The sequence below is a fragment of the Stegodyphus dumicola genome, chromosome 4 (assembly GCF_044657685.1).
Source record: "Stegodyphus dumicola isolate Sdum_Otavi_A_Nest chromosome 4, ASM4465768v1".
In the NCBI taxonomy this organism is placed as follows: domain Eukaryota; kingdom Metazoa; phylum Arthropoda; class Arachnida; order Araneae; family Eresidae; genus Stegodyphus; species Stegodyphus dumicola.
The window spans coordinates 59,850,538-59,870,111 of NC_140771.1; the positions used below are offsets into that span (position 1 = coordinate 59,850,538).

At 32.1% G+C, this 19,574-nt stretch overlaps 1 protein-coding gene and 1 long non-coding RNA gene across 6 annotated transcripts in view; one reads left to right on the forward strand and one right to left on the reverse strand.

Moving 5' to 3' along the window:
- Nucleotides 1-19,574, forward strand: part of LOC118198542 (uncharacterized) — a 211,667-nt gene that overhangs the window by 191,007 nt on the left and 1,086 nt on the right. Inside the window, exon 25 of one of the 5 annotated variants that reach the window (XR_015040678.1) lies at nucleotides 2,846-3,203. The exons of 2 other annotated variants lie outside the window; for them this stretch is intronic. Coding sequence is in view for 2 of the 3 variants with exons in the window: in XM_085814990.1 (XP_085671116.1) it covers nucleotides 9,336-9,366 (31 nt within the window). In the remaining variant the exon portion in view is untranslated. Of the gene's footprint in view, nucleotides 1-2,845; nucleotides 3,204-5,762; nucleotides 5,816-9,335; nucleotides 9,367-19,574 lie in introns of all 5 variants that reach the window. 2 more of the 5 variants (XM_085814991.1, XM_085814990.1) reach the window with 2 other exon arrangements.
- The window catches only part of LOC146997559 (uncharacterized), a 63,146-nt gene that overhangs the window by 13,852 nt on the left and 29,720 nt on the right, over nucleotides 1-19,574 (reverse strand). The window lies entirely within an intron of this gene.

Genomic DNA, 19,574 nt, shown 5'->3' on the forward strand with positions numbered 1-19,574 from the left:
CAGAGATTTCCGGTTTCAGATTCTGGTGTTAGAATCACTGTTGCTGTAAAATTTCAACAACTTTTCTGTATTTTTCCGTGTATCATACACAATCGTATCACAATTCCATGCAATTCTGCTATAAAATGCTATCACCTATCTCCATCTTTTGCAGAATTTGAACTTTTTGCATTACAGTCAATGCAACGTGTTTACGTTTTTCAACATTGCAAGCAGTAAAATCATGAGTGCGTTTTTTATCTCTAATTGTATTAAAAAGGGCTGAAATTTAAAATATTCTTAATTTATCCACAAAATATCTGGATAAAAAAAAGGCAGCACTTAATAATCTTATGAAATAACAAATTACACATGATTTTTTACACGTTTATCCATTGACAATCTTCCTGGTGGATCTTGTTTAGGTGCCCTTTTCCTGAATGTGAATGGTCCTGGCTCTTGATTTTTATCTTTGGTTCGTACTGAATTAGTAACCCAATGCAAAGTTACTTCATATAAAAATTTCTCATATTTTACTCTATTGCTTTTTGTTGAAATATAGATAACAAAGGAATTGAACAATTTTACATTGTTCAATTGTTTATCATGTACATTGTTGCTCATTTTGTCCATTTCGTCGTCTTTCGTAGTATTGAATAGTAAAACAAATACTGATCTGCAGAGTCGACACCTTTCATAAAGTTGTTATAATCAATCAATGCATTTGGTTTAGTTATTTTTTGGCGTGTTGTTCTCATAATATCGTGACTCTCCTTCATTTCTGCCGAATGTATAGACAAAATAAGGCCCACTTCCTTATTTGATTACCAGATTTGAAGTAAAATACCCCCTTTACGGCGAAAGATTGTCTGTCCTTTTCTGAGATTTGTCTTTTTTAGACACTCTGGTAAACTTTTATTTTTTCTGATGGTTCCTTATACCCTAATTTCTTTTCACAAAAGGGCTTGAGTGTTGTCAACACTATTGTAATAATTATCCATATACAGCTGGTGCCAGACATCTGTATATGGAGATACAACTGTCTGTATTGTCTCTATCAGCCATGACCCCTGACCAGAAAAAATTGCAAAATTACAGATGTATCCTGTATTGTTCTCACATAACATTCTCACTAGTATGCCGTATTTTATGAGTTTTCTCGCATTATAAACTCTGAAAAATAACCATCCTCTCCAATTGCTACACAATACGAGTAATACCATAATTAATTTACCTCTTACCACATCCAATGTACAGACTGGAATTTTCTTGAAACGCACCTGGAAAAGTCAGGGAATTTCATTCTCCCGTTTGAGTGGCAACCCTGAGAATGGTCACCGACTGATAATCCACCGTTCTTGGAGAAGTATGTAGGTCACTCTTGGATAAATGTTGACACTCTTCCCGAATCCATAACTGATGCACACACTTGTTTATTGAAGATGACTTGTTCACATATTTTGTGGAAAAATCAAATAGGTATTATTACCAAAATATAAATAATTTCAAAATACCTCAAAAAAAGTGCGAAATGGAAGGACATTACAATATCGCAAATGAAGAAATTTTTGGGACTAATTATTTTCATGGGGCAAGTCCGAAAAGATAGAAGAGACAAGTACTGAACCACAGATCCTTGCACAGAAACGCCATTCTTTACAAAAATGATGTCTAGAGATAGATTTCGGCAAATGTGGAAGGCTTGGCATTACAACAATAAGGAGAATATCAATGATGAATCAGACCGATTGACCAAAGTCAATATCAAATGGCCATAATTGATTATTTTCTCCCAAAATTTGTGAACATATACAAACCTAAACAGCACGTATCCTTGGAGAAGGCACTATGCCTTTTCATTTGAGGTATTTTGAAATTGTTTATATTTTGGTAATACAGTCAAAAGTCGTTAATTCGGACACCCATAATCCGGACCTCAAAGCTACAAACTTTCTGCACATGCGTCGCGTTGACGCATGCGCGTAAGACCTTTACGGCTGCGTATACGCGTGTGTGCGTGCGCAAAATATGTTAACGAATGCGCGTTTAATGTATAGCAGACGGTATAAGCTAAGCTAAAATTATCTAATTCAGTTAATGTTGCAGATTGTGTTGTTCCTTAATCTTCGAATTGGATTCGGCTTATTATTTTTTGCAGACTTTTTAGAGCAATTTTATAAAAGTAAGCTTGAACTTTCAATTATGTCAAATAGAATTTCTGATATATATTTACTAATATGTAAAGGATCTACAAAGCGAAAGTATGTTTTGAAGTCCATTAAACAAAAAGTGGAATTGCTGCAAATAATGGATGAAGGCATATCCTTTGTTTATCTAAACTTTGTTTATCTTTAACGCCGCGGCTCACAATGAATTGGAAGTTGATCTGTCAGCACTATCCTTATCTTAAGGGCAGATGTTTTTATTTGGCTTATAATTCCTTACTAATTGTAGTATTTCATCTCGATGTACTCCGTCTTTGATATGATTTAAATCAAATTCCTCGTCATTATAATTCGCTTCTGATAGCGAAGAAAGTGACAGAGGTAATTGAAAACGAAAAAATTTCGATTGACAAATTAGTCGGTATTCTCGACACAGCAATTATAGGACTTCAACAGCGGAACTTTGTAACTGAGCAAGAAATTATGTCTGTTTATAGAATTAAAGAGAATGTATTATCACATAAAAAACGAAGCAACTTAAACAATTTACATTGAAAGAAATGTTTAATAAAGTAAACAAATAAATATTAAGCTTTTTTTTTTTGTGAATTTTGATACCCTTTAGATCATAATTATTCTTTATTTCATAAATTATGGTTTCATATTTTTAATTTTATAATTTCTGCATGCCATCTTACTAGATTTAAACTGATGATCTATAATCCGGAAAAATCGATAATCCGGAATCGCCGAAGTCCCGACGAGTCCAGATTAATGACTTTTGATTGTAATACCTATTCGATTTTTCTACAAAATATGTGAACAAGTCATCTTCAATAAACAAGTGTGTGCATCAGTTATGGATTTGGGAAAAGTATGAACATTTATCCCAGAGAGACCTACAAACTTCTCCAAGAACGATGGATTATCAGTCGATGACCATTCTCTGGGTTGCCACTGAAACAGGAGAATGAAATTCCCTGACTTTTCCAGGTTTTCCAGGTGCATTTCAAGAAAATTCCAGTCTATCTGCGTAATGTACATTGGCTGTGCTAAGAGGTAAATTAATTATGGTATTACTTGTATTGTGTAGCAAATTCATTTAATTATTCAATAAATCCCAGAGGACATTTATTCTTAATTATTCTTGGTATACTTTGTTTGATAATTTTGTTTACTTTTCCACTTAAAAAACTTAATAAAATTTAAGATGCTATATACATTGGATAACAAATGTATGTTTTATTTAATTATTACTCATGATCATCACCAGTTCAACACGAGGTTAATCCGGTCCTTATAAATCACAACGCAATGCTAAATAGTTAGGTTAGATTTTAGGTAAATTTAATTTGTGTGAGGTGTCTTCTTCATTTATCGCTATTATTTATGACCTTACTGTTCCATACTTAATCTATTGTGGGAATGTTTATACTTGCGTAGCACTACGTATAAATAAGCGGCATAACAAACATACACACATGTAGTAACTCGTATTAGCTACATTTCCAGTGTTCTACCACTCCGTAAAAAACGTATTACTACATGATCCGCCCTCTATGCACAGTTGGCGAAAAACGTAATTTTACAGGTCCCTAAAGCTAGGCTAAAATTATACTTTACTGATTCTAAGGAATTCCAGTCAGTATAGCAGATTGCACTTTCCTTAACTTTCTGATTTGATTCAGCCTAATTATTTTTTGCAGGCTGTTTTTATTACAGCAATTCGATGAAAATTAAACTTTCGATCATGTCGAAAAGAGTTTCTAATTCTGGACTTGCAACAGGATCTACAATGCGAAAGCATGTTTCAATGTCCATTAAACAAAAAGTGGAATTGCTTCAAAAAATGGATAAAGATATATATATATATATATATATAATGTTGTATGAACTTAAATCCATTTAGTGCGAATACAAGTTATTATTACTTGCGCAATTGCTGCAAAGTTAGTTAATAATAATTTATTTCCTAAACAGTATTGATTAATTGATTATATTATCTCCTAAGTTTAATTAAAGTAGAATTATTTTAAAAGTGTGCATCCATACTGGTAAGTTATATTTTGAAAGATGTTTTGAAGTAATTTGAAAGCAAAATGTTAATAATGTTTTAACGGGGACTGGAGTTAAATCATCACGAGGAATAATATTACAATTGTAAAAGTAAAAATTAAAACATGTAATTATTGTCATTGATCGGAAATTAGTTGACTTTTCAAGGGGAACAAACCAACTCCCGTTCAATGATCAATAATTGATAAAAATACGTAAATATGAAAGTGTTTCGTCTTTACTCGAGTTATAAGTTAAAGCCAAACCGGCAATTCTAGTCAGGCCAAATATTTCCGCGAATAGTTGTTACTCAAAGAACTGATTCTCATGAAGCATTTTAGTCAATTCAATTTGGAGTAAAAATCAATTACTGTAGAGAAATCTTGTAAAACTCGAGTAATCGTCCCCGACACTATCATCTTTATGTATTTGAGTACTATATTATTTGTAGAAATTAAACATTGGAAATTGTCATTATGAAATCGAAATCAATTAATCAATACTGTTTAGGAAATAAATTATATATATATATATATATATATATATATCTGTGTCAAAATTACGTGAGGAGTATGGCATTGAAAGTCAACTCTATATGACATAACAAATCAGAAAAAGGAACGTTTTGAATTTTTTGTGGATTCCAACACTCTGCTCACAGTGAATGACAGAAAAATTATTTATTATGTGAAGTATCGTAAAAGTGAAGATCATGACAAAGTGATAATTGAATGCATCCGACAGCATTGCAGTGAGGGCTTGCCATTGACGGGTCACATGCTAATGAGCAAGCTTAAAATATTTCACAAAGAAATTAACTTAAAAACTGTGTGCACATATTCGACAGGTTGGTTAACCAAATTTAAAAATCGCCATGGTATAAGGCAATTAAGAATTTCAGGTAAAAAGCTTCATCTGATACTGAAGCTGCTGAACTATTTGCAGATGAATTTATTGAACTGTTCTGGAGATAGTTAAAAGTTATCTCCAGAACAAATTTACAACGCTGATGAAACTGGTCTTTTCTGGCAATATGTACCGCAAAATATATTGGCAGCCTGTATAGAAAAGGCTCCAACTCGTGTCAAAGATTCCAAAGTGAGACTAACAATTTATCATGTACAAATGCGGCAGGAAACACAAATCTAAACTTTTCATAATCGGAAAAATACACTTATCTCAAACATTTAAAGGAGTAAAATGTTTCCCATTATATATCGTGCAAATAAAAGAACAGGGATGACACAAGTGTTAATAAATGATTCGTTTGAAAATCATTTCATACACAGGGCTCAGCAACATTTGAATTCGGTTGGTTTACCTGATGACGCAAAAATTGTCCTGATTGTAGACAACGGTTAAGTTCATACTTCACTTAAAGTTTTAGTGAAAGAAAATGTGACTGTATTAGTCTTTTCTCCAAACTGTACGTCAATCATTCAGTCTACTGATTTTTGGAATACTGCGCATGTTAAAATGCAAATATAAAGTAGAATTTTTAAAATCCATGTTAAATTTCTTGAATAATGGCAACACTGTTCAAGAAATTTTTTATATTTTTAGTGTAAAATCTGCTTTATTGAGCATTGCAAGATCATGGGAGGATGCGTGTCCAGGTAATTTTAAAAAATGCTTTGCATAATTTATGGCAGCTAGCATATTTATTTCATGGTGAGGTTGATGAATATGCCAAATTAAAGGGAAAATATTAGCACAAAATGAGCAACTTAAACAACTTACATTGAAAGAAATGTTTAATAAAGTAAACAAATAAATATTAAGCCTCCCTTCTTTTTTTTTTTTTTTTTTTTTTTTTTTTGTGTGTGTGTGTGTGTGTGTGTAAATTTTGTTACCCTTTAGATCATATATGCTTCATTATTACATAAATAATGATTTCATACTTTTAACTTTATAATTTCTATATGCCATCTTACATGCTTTAAACTAATGATCTAATATCCGGAAAAATCCCAAATCTGGAATCGCCGGAGTCCCGATGAGTCCAGATCTTGGATTTTGTTATAACTTTTCATGTATGTATTAATTTTTCATTTAATTGAAAATTTTTTTAAATTTTAATTAGTAGTAGATGGATTTTGATACATTCTGAAAGTTTCAAATTTTTACTTCACTTTTCTCTGAAAGTTGTATTTAACAGATCTGTTAATTTTTAGCAAAAACTGAAGTTTTTTGGGGGAAGGAAGAGGGAAAAAATGAATTTCGCCCTCATTTCAAGCATAATGGTTTTTTATTATCAAAAGTCATCTACAGTAATTATTTTAGAATATAAGAAAATATGTAAAAAGAAATGCATACAGAGAATTACTATAATGAATATTCTGAAGCTTTTATTTTTTATTCATGAACTATTTTTGGTGATAATTAAAACAGTATTTGACAAGCAGCATACACTTACAAACACTGAATAATTTCTAACCAATTTTTCTTGGAATGTTTTATCTCAAAGTATTTTATGTCAGTTTCATTTAAGATTAAATAAAAATTTATGCCTCTATTTTTTCCCCAAATTTTTAAATGAATATAAAAGACATCAGGTACAATAAAATGTTCAGGTGATTGCTTAAGTAGGGATAGACTTATGTAGAATTTTCGGACAGAAACTATTGATGTGCATTGTGTACTTTGAAAGGTATGAGACAAGTATTTATATATATATATATACTCTCTATAACAAAAAAAAATCGCTGCATCAAGAAGGAATCATCCGATTGCTTTGAAATTTTGTATGCATAAGTGTTTTGACCAAATATGCAAATTATTAAAATTGGGTGTCTAGTGAATGAATAATGAGATCTCCTGCGCATTGGAACTGCACATCCAGCAGATGTATATAAGGAACTATTCTTGAACTGCTGTTAAAAATTTCTGTTGCACTGCAATTTAGTATACCTTTGAATGACTGAAAAAAATGCCTCGCCACAGGATTCGAGCTCAATATGAGCAACTGTCAGAGTTTCAAAGAGGTTGTATCATTGGATTCAAAGAGGCAGGTTGGGCAAATCAGAGAATCACTTGTCATATGTGTCAAAGCGATACACCAATTAGATGATGCTGCCAAGAACAGGTGGACAATGGCAGATTTCAGTGTCATGATGGTAGCGGTTGACCTAGGGCCACAACAGATCACGACGACAAAGTTATTGTCAGATCAGCTATCACAACATCTGATTCATTGCTATCAACCATCAGACATTTGAACCGCACATGAGTGTCTACCATGATTTCCTAACTGTATTCACAGACATTCACAGACAGCTGATAGAGTGAAATCTATCCTCATATGAACCGTTGCACCACCTGCCTCTCACGCCTGCACTCTATTGAGCCAGATTACAGAGGTGCTTGGCTTGATCAGGTTGGAATGGTGCTGACTGGGGACGTATAGTCTTTAGTGACAAATCCTGCTTCGAACTGTGTCATGACAATCATCGAAGATGTGTCTGGAGATCCCTAGAGCAGTGTGCCGATCCTGCTTTCACTTTTGCATACTTCACAGGCCCTCAATCAGGAGTTATGGTCTGGGGTGCCATTTCCTTTGATAGCTGGACCCCTTTGGTCATCATTAGAGGCACACTTGCAGCACAGTGATATGTCGACAACATTCTGAGACCCGTTTTGTTACCGTTCCTTTTGCAGTACCCTGGCCTTATTTTTCAGTAAGATAATGCCAGACCACCTATGACACGTGCTGCTATGAACTGTCTTACAGCTTGTCAAACACTTCCTTGGCCAGCCAGATCTCTCTCCCATCGAGCATGTCTGGGATATGATGGGAAGGCGACTACATCTACCAGGGAATGTTGATGACCTAGGCCAACAGTTGGAGCAAAGGTGGCAGGAAATACCACGGGAGACCATCAGGGAACTTTGTCAGTGTATGCCATGCTGTGTGGCAGCTTGCATCCAGGCTAGAGGTGGGTCAATACCTTATTGAGCTCGTTACTTTGTAACTAAGTCACTCTGAAATAAAGCATTCATTTGTTCTGAAATTTTAATCATTTTCTATTCTGTACATAATCTTCTTATCCACCAATTTTTGTCTCCATCAGTTAAATCCTTCTTGATGTGTAGATATTTTTGTTATAATGTTATTATAATATGTAATAAAATGCATTTTATTTTGCCTTTTTGTAGATTACACATGTTGTTTAAATTCCGTGTTTTTTGGGGGGAAGAGGAGGGAAGATACAGTTAGGAAATCAGGGATTAAGGTTAATATATAGATGATATTGTAATTGGTCTACAGTGAAAAGATTATTAAGTATTTAAAGTTCTAAATACATATAATGATGAATTCAAACAGTAAAAAATATATTAGTTAATTTCTTGACAAATAAAGAAATTAGAAAAGGCTCTATGATAAGTACTGCCTACACAACATGATATTTGTGATACAAAGGTACTTGCTGTCTATTTACACCCAAAGCTATTTTAGTGATGCATAAATTTGTCTTAGATTATTATATGTGAATGTGTCACATATAATATTCATTATTTATCAGATTTCATTATAAAAAAAAGCTATCTTTAAAACATATGTAATCTGCTGAAATATAGACTACACTGCATTTTTGAGTATAACATTGATTTAAGCTAGCACAGAAGGATGACATTGTGTTTGTACGTAATATGAATATTATGGTGTCAGTTTTTGCTTCTTTAATTTGGTTTAATATTATATATCACTATGGTTCAGTTTAATATAAGCATTTATCAATTTCAAATTTTTGATGAAATGAATGAAACTTGTATTTGGAAAATACTTTATGGGTAGATTTGATGAATAGCAGTGTTAATAGTAGGTTAAATATTTCAGCATATGATGATGATAAAAAAGAACCCCCAAGAGACTGAAAAGCATCTTTGACCCAAGGAAATTATTTTCAGTGTTTGTAATGCAGTTACTTAGCTAATGGGTGTTTTTATGATTTAGCATAATTTTCATTTAGACTGTAAAGAGATTATTGTAATATAATTTTCTCAGACCTTTTCTTCTTGGTATGTGTTCATCATTAATATAGAATATTTAGAGTTATGTTAATATTTTTGCACATATATTTTTTAATGCATTTTCTGTGAATTTTTTCTCTTTATTGCTGTCTCTGTGAACAACAGTGTGGCTACAGAAATCATTTTCTGTGGGCAGGTATTTGAATCTTGCTCTTTAACATTAAAATTTTAGATTTTTTGTAAATGAAAAATATCAATTATTTTAAAGAGATATTTTTATGAATACTGATCTAATAAATGTGATCACTTATTTTTCACCAGAGCTGTGTTTATATTGTGCAGAGGACCTAAGTCATCTGAATAAATGCAAAAAGCAATTTTGTGGTCTTATAGTATATTAAATTAATGGGCATAAAATATAAAAAATTTTAAGAAATGGAATCTTAAGCTCAGAGAAAATTAAACATTAGAAAGTAGAATTTCAGAATTTAATACTAAGTATTGTATTGAAAGTTTGAATTACAAATTAGTAATTAATCTTTACCTTCCACTTAATTATTGTATCTTTGTTTGCATTTCTGAAATATGTACAAAACTGTTTTTACTTTTTTGGTTATGAATTAATCAAAGCAGAAAGCATTTAAATGAAGATTAATGCAAGAATATCTCTTTCAAATTCTGTAGACATCTATTTGAAAAATACAGTCAAAAGTCGTTAATTCGGACACCCATAATCCGGAATGATCTATAATCCGGACCTCAAAGCTAAAAACGTTCTGCGCATGCGCCTCGTTGGCACATGCGCACAGCCGTTTTACACGTGCGCGTAAGACCTTGACTACTGCGCATATGCATGTGCGCAAGTGCAGAATACGTTTTTGCCTGCGTGTTTAAAGTATAACGGACGGTGTAAGCTAAAATTATCTAATTATCTATTTCAGTTAATGTTAATGATTGCGTTGTTCCTTAATCTTCGAATTGGATCTCGCTTATTATTTTTTGCAGACTGTAAGAGCAATTTTATAAAAGTAAACTTGAAATTTCGATTATGTCAAATAGAATTTCCGATGCTGGAACTTCCAAAGGATCTACAAAACGAAAGTATGTTTCGATGTCCAACAAACAAAAAGTGAAATTGCTCCAAAAAATGGATAAAGACATAAAGAATGTGACAGAGAGGTTAGTGAAAACGAAAAAATTTCGATTGACAAGTTAGTCGGTATTCCCGGCACAGCAATTAACAGGACTTGAACAGCGGAACTTTGTTACTGAACATAAAATTATGTCTGTTTATAGAATTAAAGAGAAAGTATTATCACATAAAACGAAGCAACTTAAACAACTTACATTGAAAGAAATGTTTAATAAAGTAAACAAATAAATATTAAGCTTTTTTTTTTTTTTTTTTTTTTTTGTAAATTTTGATACCCTTTAGATCATAATTGTTCTTTATTTCATAAATTACGGTTTCATATTTTTAATTTTAGAATTTCTGCATGCCATCTTACGAGATTTAAACTGATGATCTATAATCCGGAAAAATCGATAATCCGGAATTGCTGAAGTCCCGACGAGTCCGGATTAACGACTTTTGACTGTACTATTGTTGTGGTTAAAAAGCTCGTAGTTGGATCTCAGTTTCAGATGGATGGCCCGCATACCAGTGGTTACTGCGTGTGCTGAACAGTTGCATTCTATGGGTTTGCGAATTTAGAGTGATTGATGACAACACTTAATGAAGAATCAAAACACAATTTATTCGTCAGTATTACACAAGAGAGTTTTCCAAAAGCATGTTTGCAGATGTTTAAAAGCTATGATAAACTCGCTTGAACAATCAGCAATACAGCCTTTAGGCTATCAGGCTATATCAGTGAAGACAGCTTCATGGCAAAGCACTAAAGTACAGCTTTCGACTTTGTCGATTGCTCTCGAGCTAATCTCTGAACTCAAGGCACTATTGCTGAACTCAATATACTAAAGATATACTGCTACTCCACATGCAGGTAGGGTATTTATAGTTTTGACCTGCCTTTGAGAACATTTTGGGAAAAACCAATAAGAATTTGTTCTAAAATGTTCTCACTCCGTCTATAGTATATCACCAATTTTGTTGTCAAATGGGCAATTTCGCACCAAATCTGAAACCCTGTCTATCCTTACCACTTTCTGGCAACCACAGCTGAGTGTTTTGCTACACTATGGTCTTTACCAGTTGTCTCCCCACTCCTCCTTTTTTTTATTGTGATTAGTTGCTACTTCAGTATTTTGTATGTAACTTATTTGTCTGAAATTCCTGACAATTTCATTAAATGCTGTAATAAAATTCAGAATACTGAAAATGAACAAAAAAAATTAGATTACAAATTTTAACTGCAATTTATTTATGCAGTCGATTTTAAAAATTAAACTATTATTTAAGGACTATAAAATTAAACGTTCAAAATTTACACTTTAATAGAAATATAGCATAAAATTATTTTATCTGTAATTAACTATTATTAAGATCAATGTTTAGTAAAATTGAGGTTTTATATAGCTTTTGCTGAGAAAATAATAATTCCCAAGCTATACATATCTTGTAATGAAGTGTATTCCAGCAAAATGTCCATTTGCTTAGAATAATTTTTTTTTTTTGGGGGGAAGGGTATGATCATCCTTTAAAATAATGTTTTGCAGCAACTATTTACAAGAAAACTAAATCATTTTGAACTTTTAAGACCTTTTGTGTTGTATTGCCTGTATTGAAGTTTTTATCAAGAGCTTAACTGCATATTAGACAGATTTGAGCAATTAGAAAAATTTTAATATTGGTTGTTAAATTCTTTATTCTAGCAATTTTTGTGTGTAAAAGACTCATTCTCCTTAAGTAACAGCTTGCCTGTATTGTCAGTTTCTTTGGCTGGCAAGTAACTAATTTGTATAAACACCTCAGAGATAAGTAGATTGTTTTGGGATTTTGCCAGCAGTAAAAATATTATACTAGAATGTATTTGCTGCAGAAATGCTGTTGATCCTAAACTTTACAGAGCATCAGAAAAAATGCAGTACTGGTATCAAAAGTAAAAATGAGCAGCAAGTAAGTTTATTTTCTGCATGGAAATTGAAGAAGTAAATAATCATTTATTAGGGAATTAAGCTTCATTTACAAAGAAGCTAAAAGATAGACGATAGAGATGAAGAACCTGAAAAAGGTCCTTCTAATAGACTTTGTCATTAAAACAACTTAAAAGCACATAGAAATCTTTCATGTTGCCATAGGAAAGTTCTTTCACAGCTGTGTTAGTCTGTTCTTTGGTCGTGAACATCAATCTCTAATGTGTATGTTAAGTATACTAAAACCAGGTTACACATACCCTGAAAGGAAACAAGTGGTTGGATAATGCATACAATCAATAAATATCAAATGACTAATACTTTGCTGAATTGTTAAAGTATAATAAGGATGGTTAGAGTTGTACTCATTTGTATGAATGCTATTCAAGCTTGTACACTGCTAAAAAAAGGGGGGACAGTTCTATATCTCCCGTTCTACAGGGCTGATTGAAAAAATTCAAACTGCGTTTTTCATGTCTCGAAAGCACGACTTAGGATATATATTAGATTTATATATAGCACTATTCTAACATAGGTATTTTGACACAAAATCGGACTTTTTCTGCAATAACATACCAATTTTTTTCCATATTTCCATTCTACTACTCAAATTATGCCAGAATGCCAAGTTTTGTAAAAATCGTACGAGTAGTTTTTAAAATACTAGCTCTCAAAATTTTAGCTCCTCAGTGTAATTGAATTTGGCAAATATTTATTAATATCACCTTTTATATTAAACTTTTTTTATTTTTCCTTTCACATTTCGAAATTTAGGTTCATTCCAAATAAAATTTACCCATTTTTTGTGTTTTATTTTTTAATTTCTATTTTTAAATAATTTTTATAAATTTTTCGAAAAAAAATTTGAATTATAACCTATAAAATTTTTACCATCATCTTAAAGTAGGTGTATTTTTAACTGGTGAGGCTCCAATTAAATCTCCAATTTAATATTTTATTTGTAAATATTTAAAATATTGTTGCATTCTTAGACACAAAAAGCAGAATTTAAGTTTTGTTAACTCATTAGTAAACTACCAAGCCGTAGTGCAAATGAATATTCAATTTCTTTTGCAATAATTGTATTCACTTAACATTTTTGGAATATGAGCTAAAGAAAGAATGTTCTCAGAAGATTAAAGAAGTGTTTAAATCCAGTGATATTAGGTTTGCCTTACATGCTCAGGTATCAAAACGATTCTACAATTGCCCGAGTAGTTGACTTGTAAATGGCTGTGAATTAAGCAGATGACTTTTAATCATATGTTATTCAGTCAAAAAACATATTCCAAATGTTTTTTATTAAGATGCAATTCATCTTTTCATTATTCAATAACCAATCGGAGAACCGCTTGTGTTCCGAAAATAAGTATGTGTACTCAATCGTCCTGCATGTTTTTCTAATTTGTCTTCTTGTGATTTTTTTTTCTTTCCCAAAAACTAAAGTTGCCTCTCAAAGGAAAGATTTTTGACATTGAAGAGACAAAAGGAGTATGAAATCTACTTTTAGAGGCATGTCAAAAACAGATCTCTACAAGCCTTCTCTTCCATTACATGTTATGCATTCAGACAAAAAGTTGCATCAGCGTAAATTTTATAATCTATTTTTAGTACACTCTGATTTCTTTATTAACATACAGTGAATATATACTAAACCTTTTACTTCAGTAATTTGGAATTTTTGACGGAATTGTTATCGAAACTAGGACTTAGAAGATAAGTCAAATTGAATATTTCGATAATCCAATAAATTCAAGGTCGAATTTTCAATATTTTATTTTTGGAGGGAGGGAAATTTTTTTTAGTTTTGGTCCATTATCCTAAGTGCATTAGCTTCGTTTCTTTATTTTTCCCATAAAAGCGAAAATCTTACGCATGGTATATGCATAGCTTCAAATTAAAATTTAATAATATACAGTGTGGTTATAATTAAAGTTCCAGTTTGAAATGATCATAAAAGGAAAAGTACTGAATCAAATGTTATCAAACTTGGTAACCATGTAAAGGAGATCATGGGAATTTATTTTCTGCAAAAAAAAAAGAAAATTCGAAACCTCACCACCAGGGGGAAATGGCGCTGTATGCAATATTGTTAAACGAAATATGGATCGTAATCTAACTTAACCTTTTGTTACATGGGTTTAATAAATTGTATACCCTTAATTTTGACGTAAGCAAATTATCATTTAAAGCGTTAAAGTCGATAAAAGTCGAGTGCGCCATCCGTGTAAGGGAGAAATTCGTCCGTGAAAACCACAAATTAGCGATTAGAAAATGTGAGATCGCAAATCACTCACACAAGTGCCTACAATCTGGAAATCGTTTTCTTACAGATCGCTAATTTGTAATTTTTGAAGCCTGAATTCGGCCCTAAAACATGAAGATACTGATTCAAAACGCTTTTAATCGATTTGGGCTAAATAAATCCCTCATGTTATTTACCTAGTTCCATTGCATTCTCCTACTTCATTCCATTGCATAGCTGTCATTCCACACCGTTTGGTGTGGAATAACAGCTAGTTTCATAATTAACCATTTTTCTCTGAAGAGCAGTCGACAGCTGGACCACTGTGATTGCAGCTTGCTTAAAGTCAATGTTAAAATGTTTCGTGATACATGAACTGCAGTAACGTGGCATTTTAGATACTACGATTTTTATGCAGGGCTGGGCCCCATCTCACATGTATTGCACAGTTACTTAGGCAACATTTCACGAATGAACGTCTTATAGGCCGACACTTCCCCCAGACCTCAACCTCTGTGACTTTTGGCTATGGGGTTACCTCAAAAGCACTGTTTATGGTGATAATCTAAACAATTTGGCAGAAATGAAAAATGTGATACACCGACATGTCCGTAACATTCCTCCTGATATGCTAATAGCTGCTGTTGAGAATGCAGTAAGAGGATTTAACTTACTTTTGGAAAATGCTGGGCGCTACATTGAACATGCTTTGTAACACGTTTCGGAAACGTTTAAACACATTTTAAACCGAAGTTTTAATGTCTTATTTCATTTAACAATATTGCATACAGTGGCATTTTCCCCTGGTTGTGAGTTTTTGAACTTTTTTTTTTTTTTTTTTTTTACCGTGGAAAATAAATTCCCATAACCTCCTTTACACGATTCTTAAGTGTGATAACGTTTGGTCCGATAGTTTTCCTTTTATGACCATTTCAAAGTGGAACTTTAATTATAACCACCATGTAAATTAAACTTTAAAAGTTTGACAGTTTGGTTCAAGTCCCAGCTTTAAATATATATATATATATATAAATTTTTATATATTTATCCTCTTAGAAAGAATGTTTTAAGAAGCTAATTTTTCTCTTGCGTTATAGATTGTATAAAAAAAATGATCTTTAATATGATTTAGATTGTTTCAGACGATATAAGAACCAGGTCACTTGGTGGTACAGAATAAACACTGCTGGACTGTTTTATTTCCTTGTCATTTAGCAAAAAATATTTTAATTAAAATATTTATCTTTTGGCCTTCGCTTTAAACTTTATTTATAGTTAAAATGACTAGAAAATGTAAAGCTGTCTTCAGCTGAAACGCAATTCATATAATTGATATTTTAAAAAACTGACAAGAATGCAAAATTTATGGAAGTCTAGCAATCATAAAATCTAATTTTCTTGTGTGAGCACTGAAAATAACTGTAGAAGAAAAGAAGAAAATTAGGGAGCAAAAATTTGCAGGGGAATTTTGTCTGTCAGAAATACCAAGGTGTATCAAAAAGATGGATGCTTTTGAATATATTTTCAGAATAATTCAAGGAATTTGGGTGTTCAAAGAGTAAACACTTGTGTACACCAGCAAATGCCATCAATGAGCTTGTGCAAACGGAAAAGTCAAAAACGATATCATTGCAGATTAAAGTGAAGAGCGACTGGTTTTAGACTATATGGTTGTATAAATTTACATTATGTTATAGAACATCATATCGTATCATAAACAGAGAATCCCATGATTTCTCAGTCGAATTATTTGAAGAATCAGGAGTTTATTGAGTGATGTACGTGGAAGTCACCTAAAGACTTTTTTTTTTTTTTTTTTTTCCCCCCTCCTGATGAAACAGCGGCCGAGCGGTAAAGTCGCTAAACACTGGTAGTTCGGTCTGAGGTTCAAATTCCGCGAACGGGCTGGTTGCATGGGCATTTTCGTGGTTTTCCCCATGTGTAATGTGTATATGAGCCAGTTTTTCTTAGAAAGTCCTCCACGAAGGCATCCCTCCCGTTAGGCAGATAGCCCTTGTGTGCTTTCTCATAATTAAATAAACCAAAACCTCTTGATGAAACCAGTCTTCCTTTTCATCTCATACCTTCAAAATGCTTAGCCTCTAAAGACTGATAGAGGCTCTGACCAAATACTCATGAAATGGATTGAATTGGATTATTAAGTTACGGCAGAGCTAAAAGGAAGGATGCCTTCGTGAAGAACTTTCTATGGGAAACCAACTGGCATACACATTACACATGAGAAAAATCCACGAAAATGCCCATGCAACCAGCCCATTTAATTTAAAACTTTTTAATCTTATGATATTTGATTCTTGCAATTTCAAAAATAAAATATTTGACTAAAATATGAATAACATTTTAAGAAACTAAATGTAGGATAAAATTGTGTAAAGCAATGGGCACAATGATAAAACTGTTTAAAAGCAGTGTGTGTATGGAAGTCATCTTAAGTTAAAATGTCGGTTATACATCACTCTTATTTATATATATATATCTTTTCTGAATGGAACAATGAAAGGCGTGTTAACTGTGCTTTACTGTATTTTCTCTTTTAATATATGCAGTTTTCAAATGCATCGTAGTCTGGGTTACAAAGTATTCTTCCAAAAGAAACGCAATTCAAATAAATAAAATCAAATTAAATCAAATCAAATCAAATTAATTTTTAAATAATTATCTGAAGAGACAATGCAACACTAACAATTAAAATAAAAGTCTAAAAATTACCTAAAATAGTAACTATGACTAAAAATATAGTATAAAGAAAACTATTTGAAAAAAAAAAAAATAAAATAAACGATGTACCTTTGATTTAAACTACGCAGTTCGAATAAGTAAATAGAAATTTTTAAAACAGTTATTCGAAAGAAACCATGCAATACTTAAACAATTAAAATGAAATTCGAAAAAGAAAAAATACTTAAAATAATAACAATTATAATTAAAAATATAATATAAAGACCATTATCTGAAAAAAGGAATGATCGTGACTTCCCCCTCCCCTCATGCACGAGGTAGAAAGGGAAAGGAAAATAAGTTGTTATATTAAGACACAATAACCCACGGAACAAATAATAATTCAGAAGTCAAACGACAAAAGTCAACGTTATATTTTCAAATTTTTCACAGGACTAGTTTCAATGGTTTTACCGAACCATCATCTTCAGCTGCAAAAGCTTCTTATCTTATGTAATCATTATATCCTATCTCGTTCAATTGCGCTTTTGCAGCTGAGGATGGTGGTTCGGTAAAACCATCGAAACTAGTCCTGTGAAAAATTTGAAAATATAACACTGATTTTTGTTGCTTGACTTCTAAATTAGGTTGTTATATATGAAGAAGTTCGCCAAGTGAACTATTCTTGGCGCAATTGGAAAAAAGTGTCAACATAAACTGTTGAATTTCGCACCAAATTTTACAAACTTTAGTATCTAGGCATAATTTGAGTTGTAGAATCGAAATATGTAAAAAAAAAATGGTATCTTATTTCATCTGCCCAGTAGAACGGGAAATATAGAACTGTCTCTTTTTTTTTTTTTTTTTTTTTTTTTTTTTTTTTAGCAGCGTAAATATTTTCTTGAATTTCATGAATACAGGGTCTGAAAAAAATTGCAAGGATGGCAAAGGTAAAAAATTTTTTTTTTTTTTTTTTTTTTTTTTTTTTTTTTTTTTTTTTTTTTGGAGTGTAAAGGGCTTTGTCCCTGAAGGACTATTGTTTTCATTTTGCGTTTTCAAACTGTTGCCACCAAATGTTAGAGTCCTACATTGTATTTGAAGAAATTAAATAATGAAAAATTTGCATTAATATATGTATATTTCTCACATTGGGGCATAATCCTACTGCGAATATTGGCATTGGAAGCCCAAATTTTAAATTTGGAATTTGTTTTATTATCGATTTCATATTTTGTAAAACTTTAACAAATTTTTGAGTAATAAACTCAACAATTTGAAAGCAAGCAATGGCAACAATGGGGGGGGGGAACCTTTTTATCTCCAGCGTGCGGAACTGTGTATCGGAAATTCTAAAGATAGGCTCATTTTAAAATTATTTTGCGACAATGCTATTGAACTGAAATTTATGGTTTAAGTGCGAAGAACATGATATTTAATAAATAAAAGTAACATACAAACCGTTAAAAAAATGCCCCTTTGGTCGTAATTTAAAATCTGAAACCTTTCTTGTATATATATATATATATATGTATATGACAGTTAATGAAAAGAAGGTTCGTGAAGAGAGTTGTTTGATTCCTAGAAGTTAGAAAAATTTTGCCTGTTATCCTAACAGTCTGTGGTAAATTATCATTATATACATGAGGTATGATGTAAATGAATATGTAAATGCTGTGAAATGCAAGATAAAATAGTCTGACAGATTATGTAAAATCATTCATAAGAAATTCTCACCAAAAAGTAGTTGTAACTGTTAGATTGTAAAAAAACTGGGAATGAAGGTACATAACACATAGATATGCAGATGATTAGAAATACAGTGTGATTACACATTTCATAATGCCATTGGAAGGCATTTAACTCAATTCTCTTTGATGCATACAATTTTACATGTACTTAATCGGTTGCAGAAGGAAGCCTTTCTACTAGGGATGCCATTGCATCATCACTAAAGACAACATGTTTAACTGTGAGTTTGAGAGGGGAATAATTACCAGGATAATGGAAGCTAGGTGGTCAGCTTTGTTAGTAGCCTGCCACATAGGCCATTCTGATTATACTGTGAGAAGATGTTGGGATCAGTAGATGAATGAGAGGTCTTACACACAGCAGCTAAGTTCAGATACCCTTAGCAGACCAATAGCTGGTAGGACTATCACATCACCTAACATGGACGCATAGCACCAGCTGGCATCATTGCCCACCATCCAGACACAGGCAGTACTTTCAATGTGGACTTCTATGTCTGTCTACACCATTACAAGGTGGCTGGCTGAAAGACATTTGGTGGCACGGTATCCAGTATGTTTGCTACTAGTGACACTCGCCTGTCCAACTGTTGCCTTTTTTTTTTTTTTTTTTTTTTTTTTTTTTTTTTTTTTTTT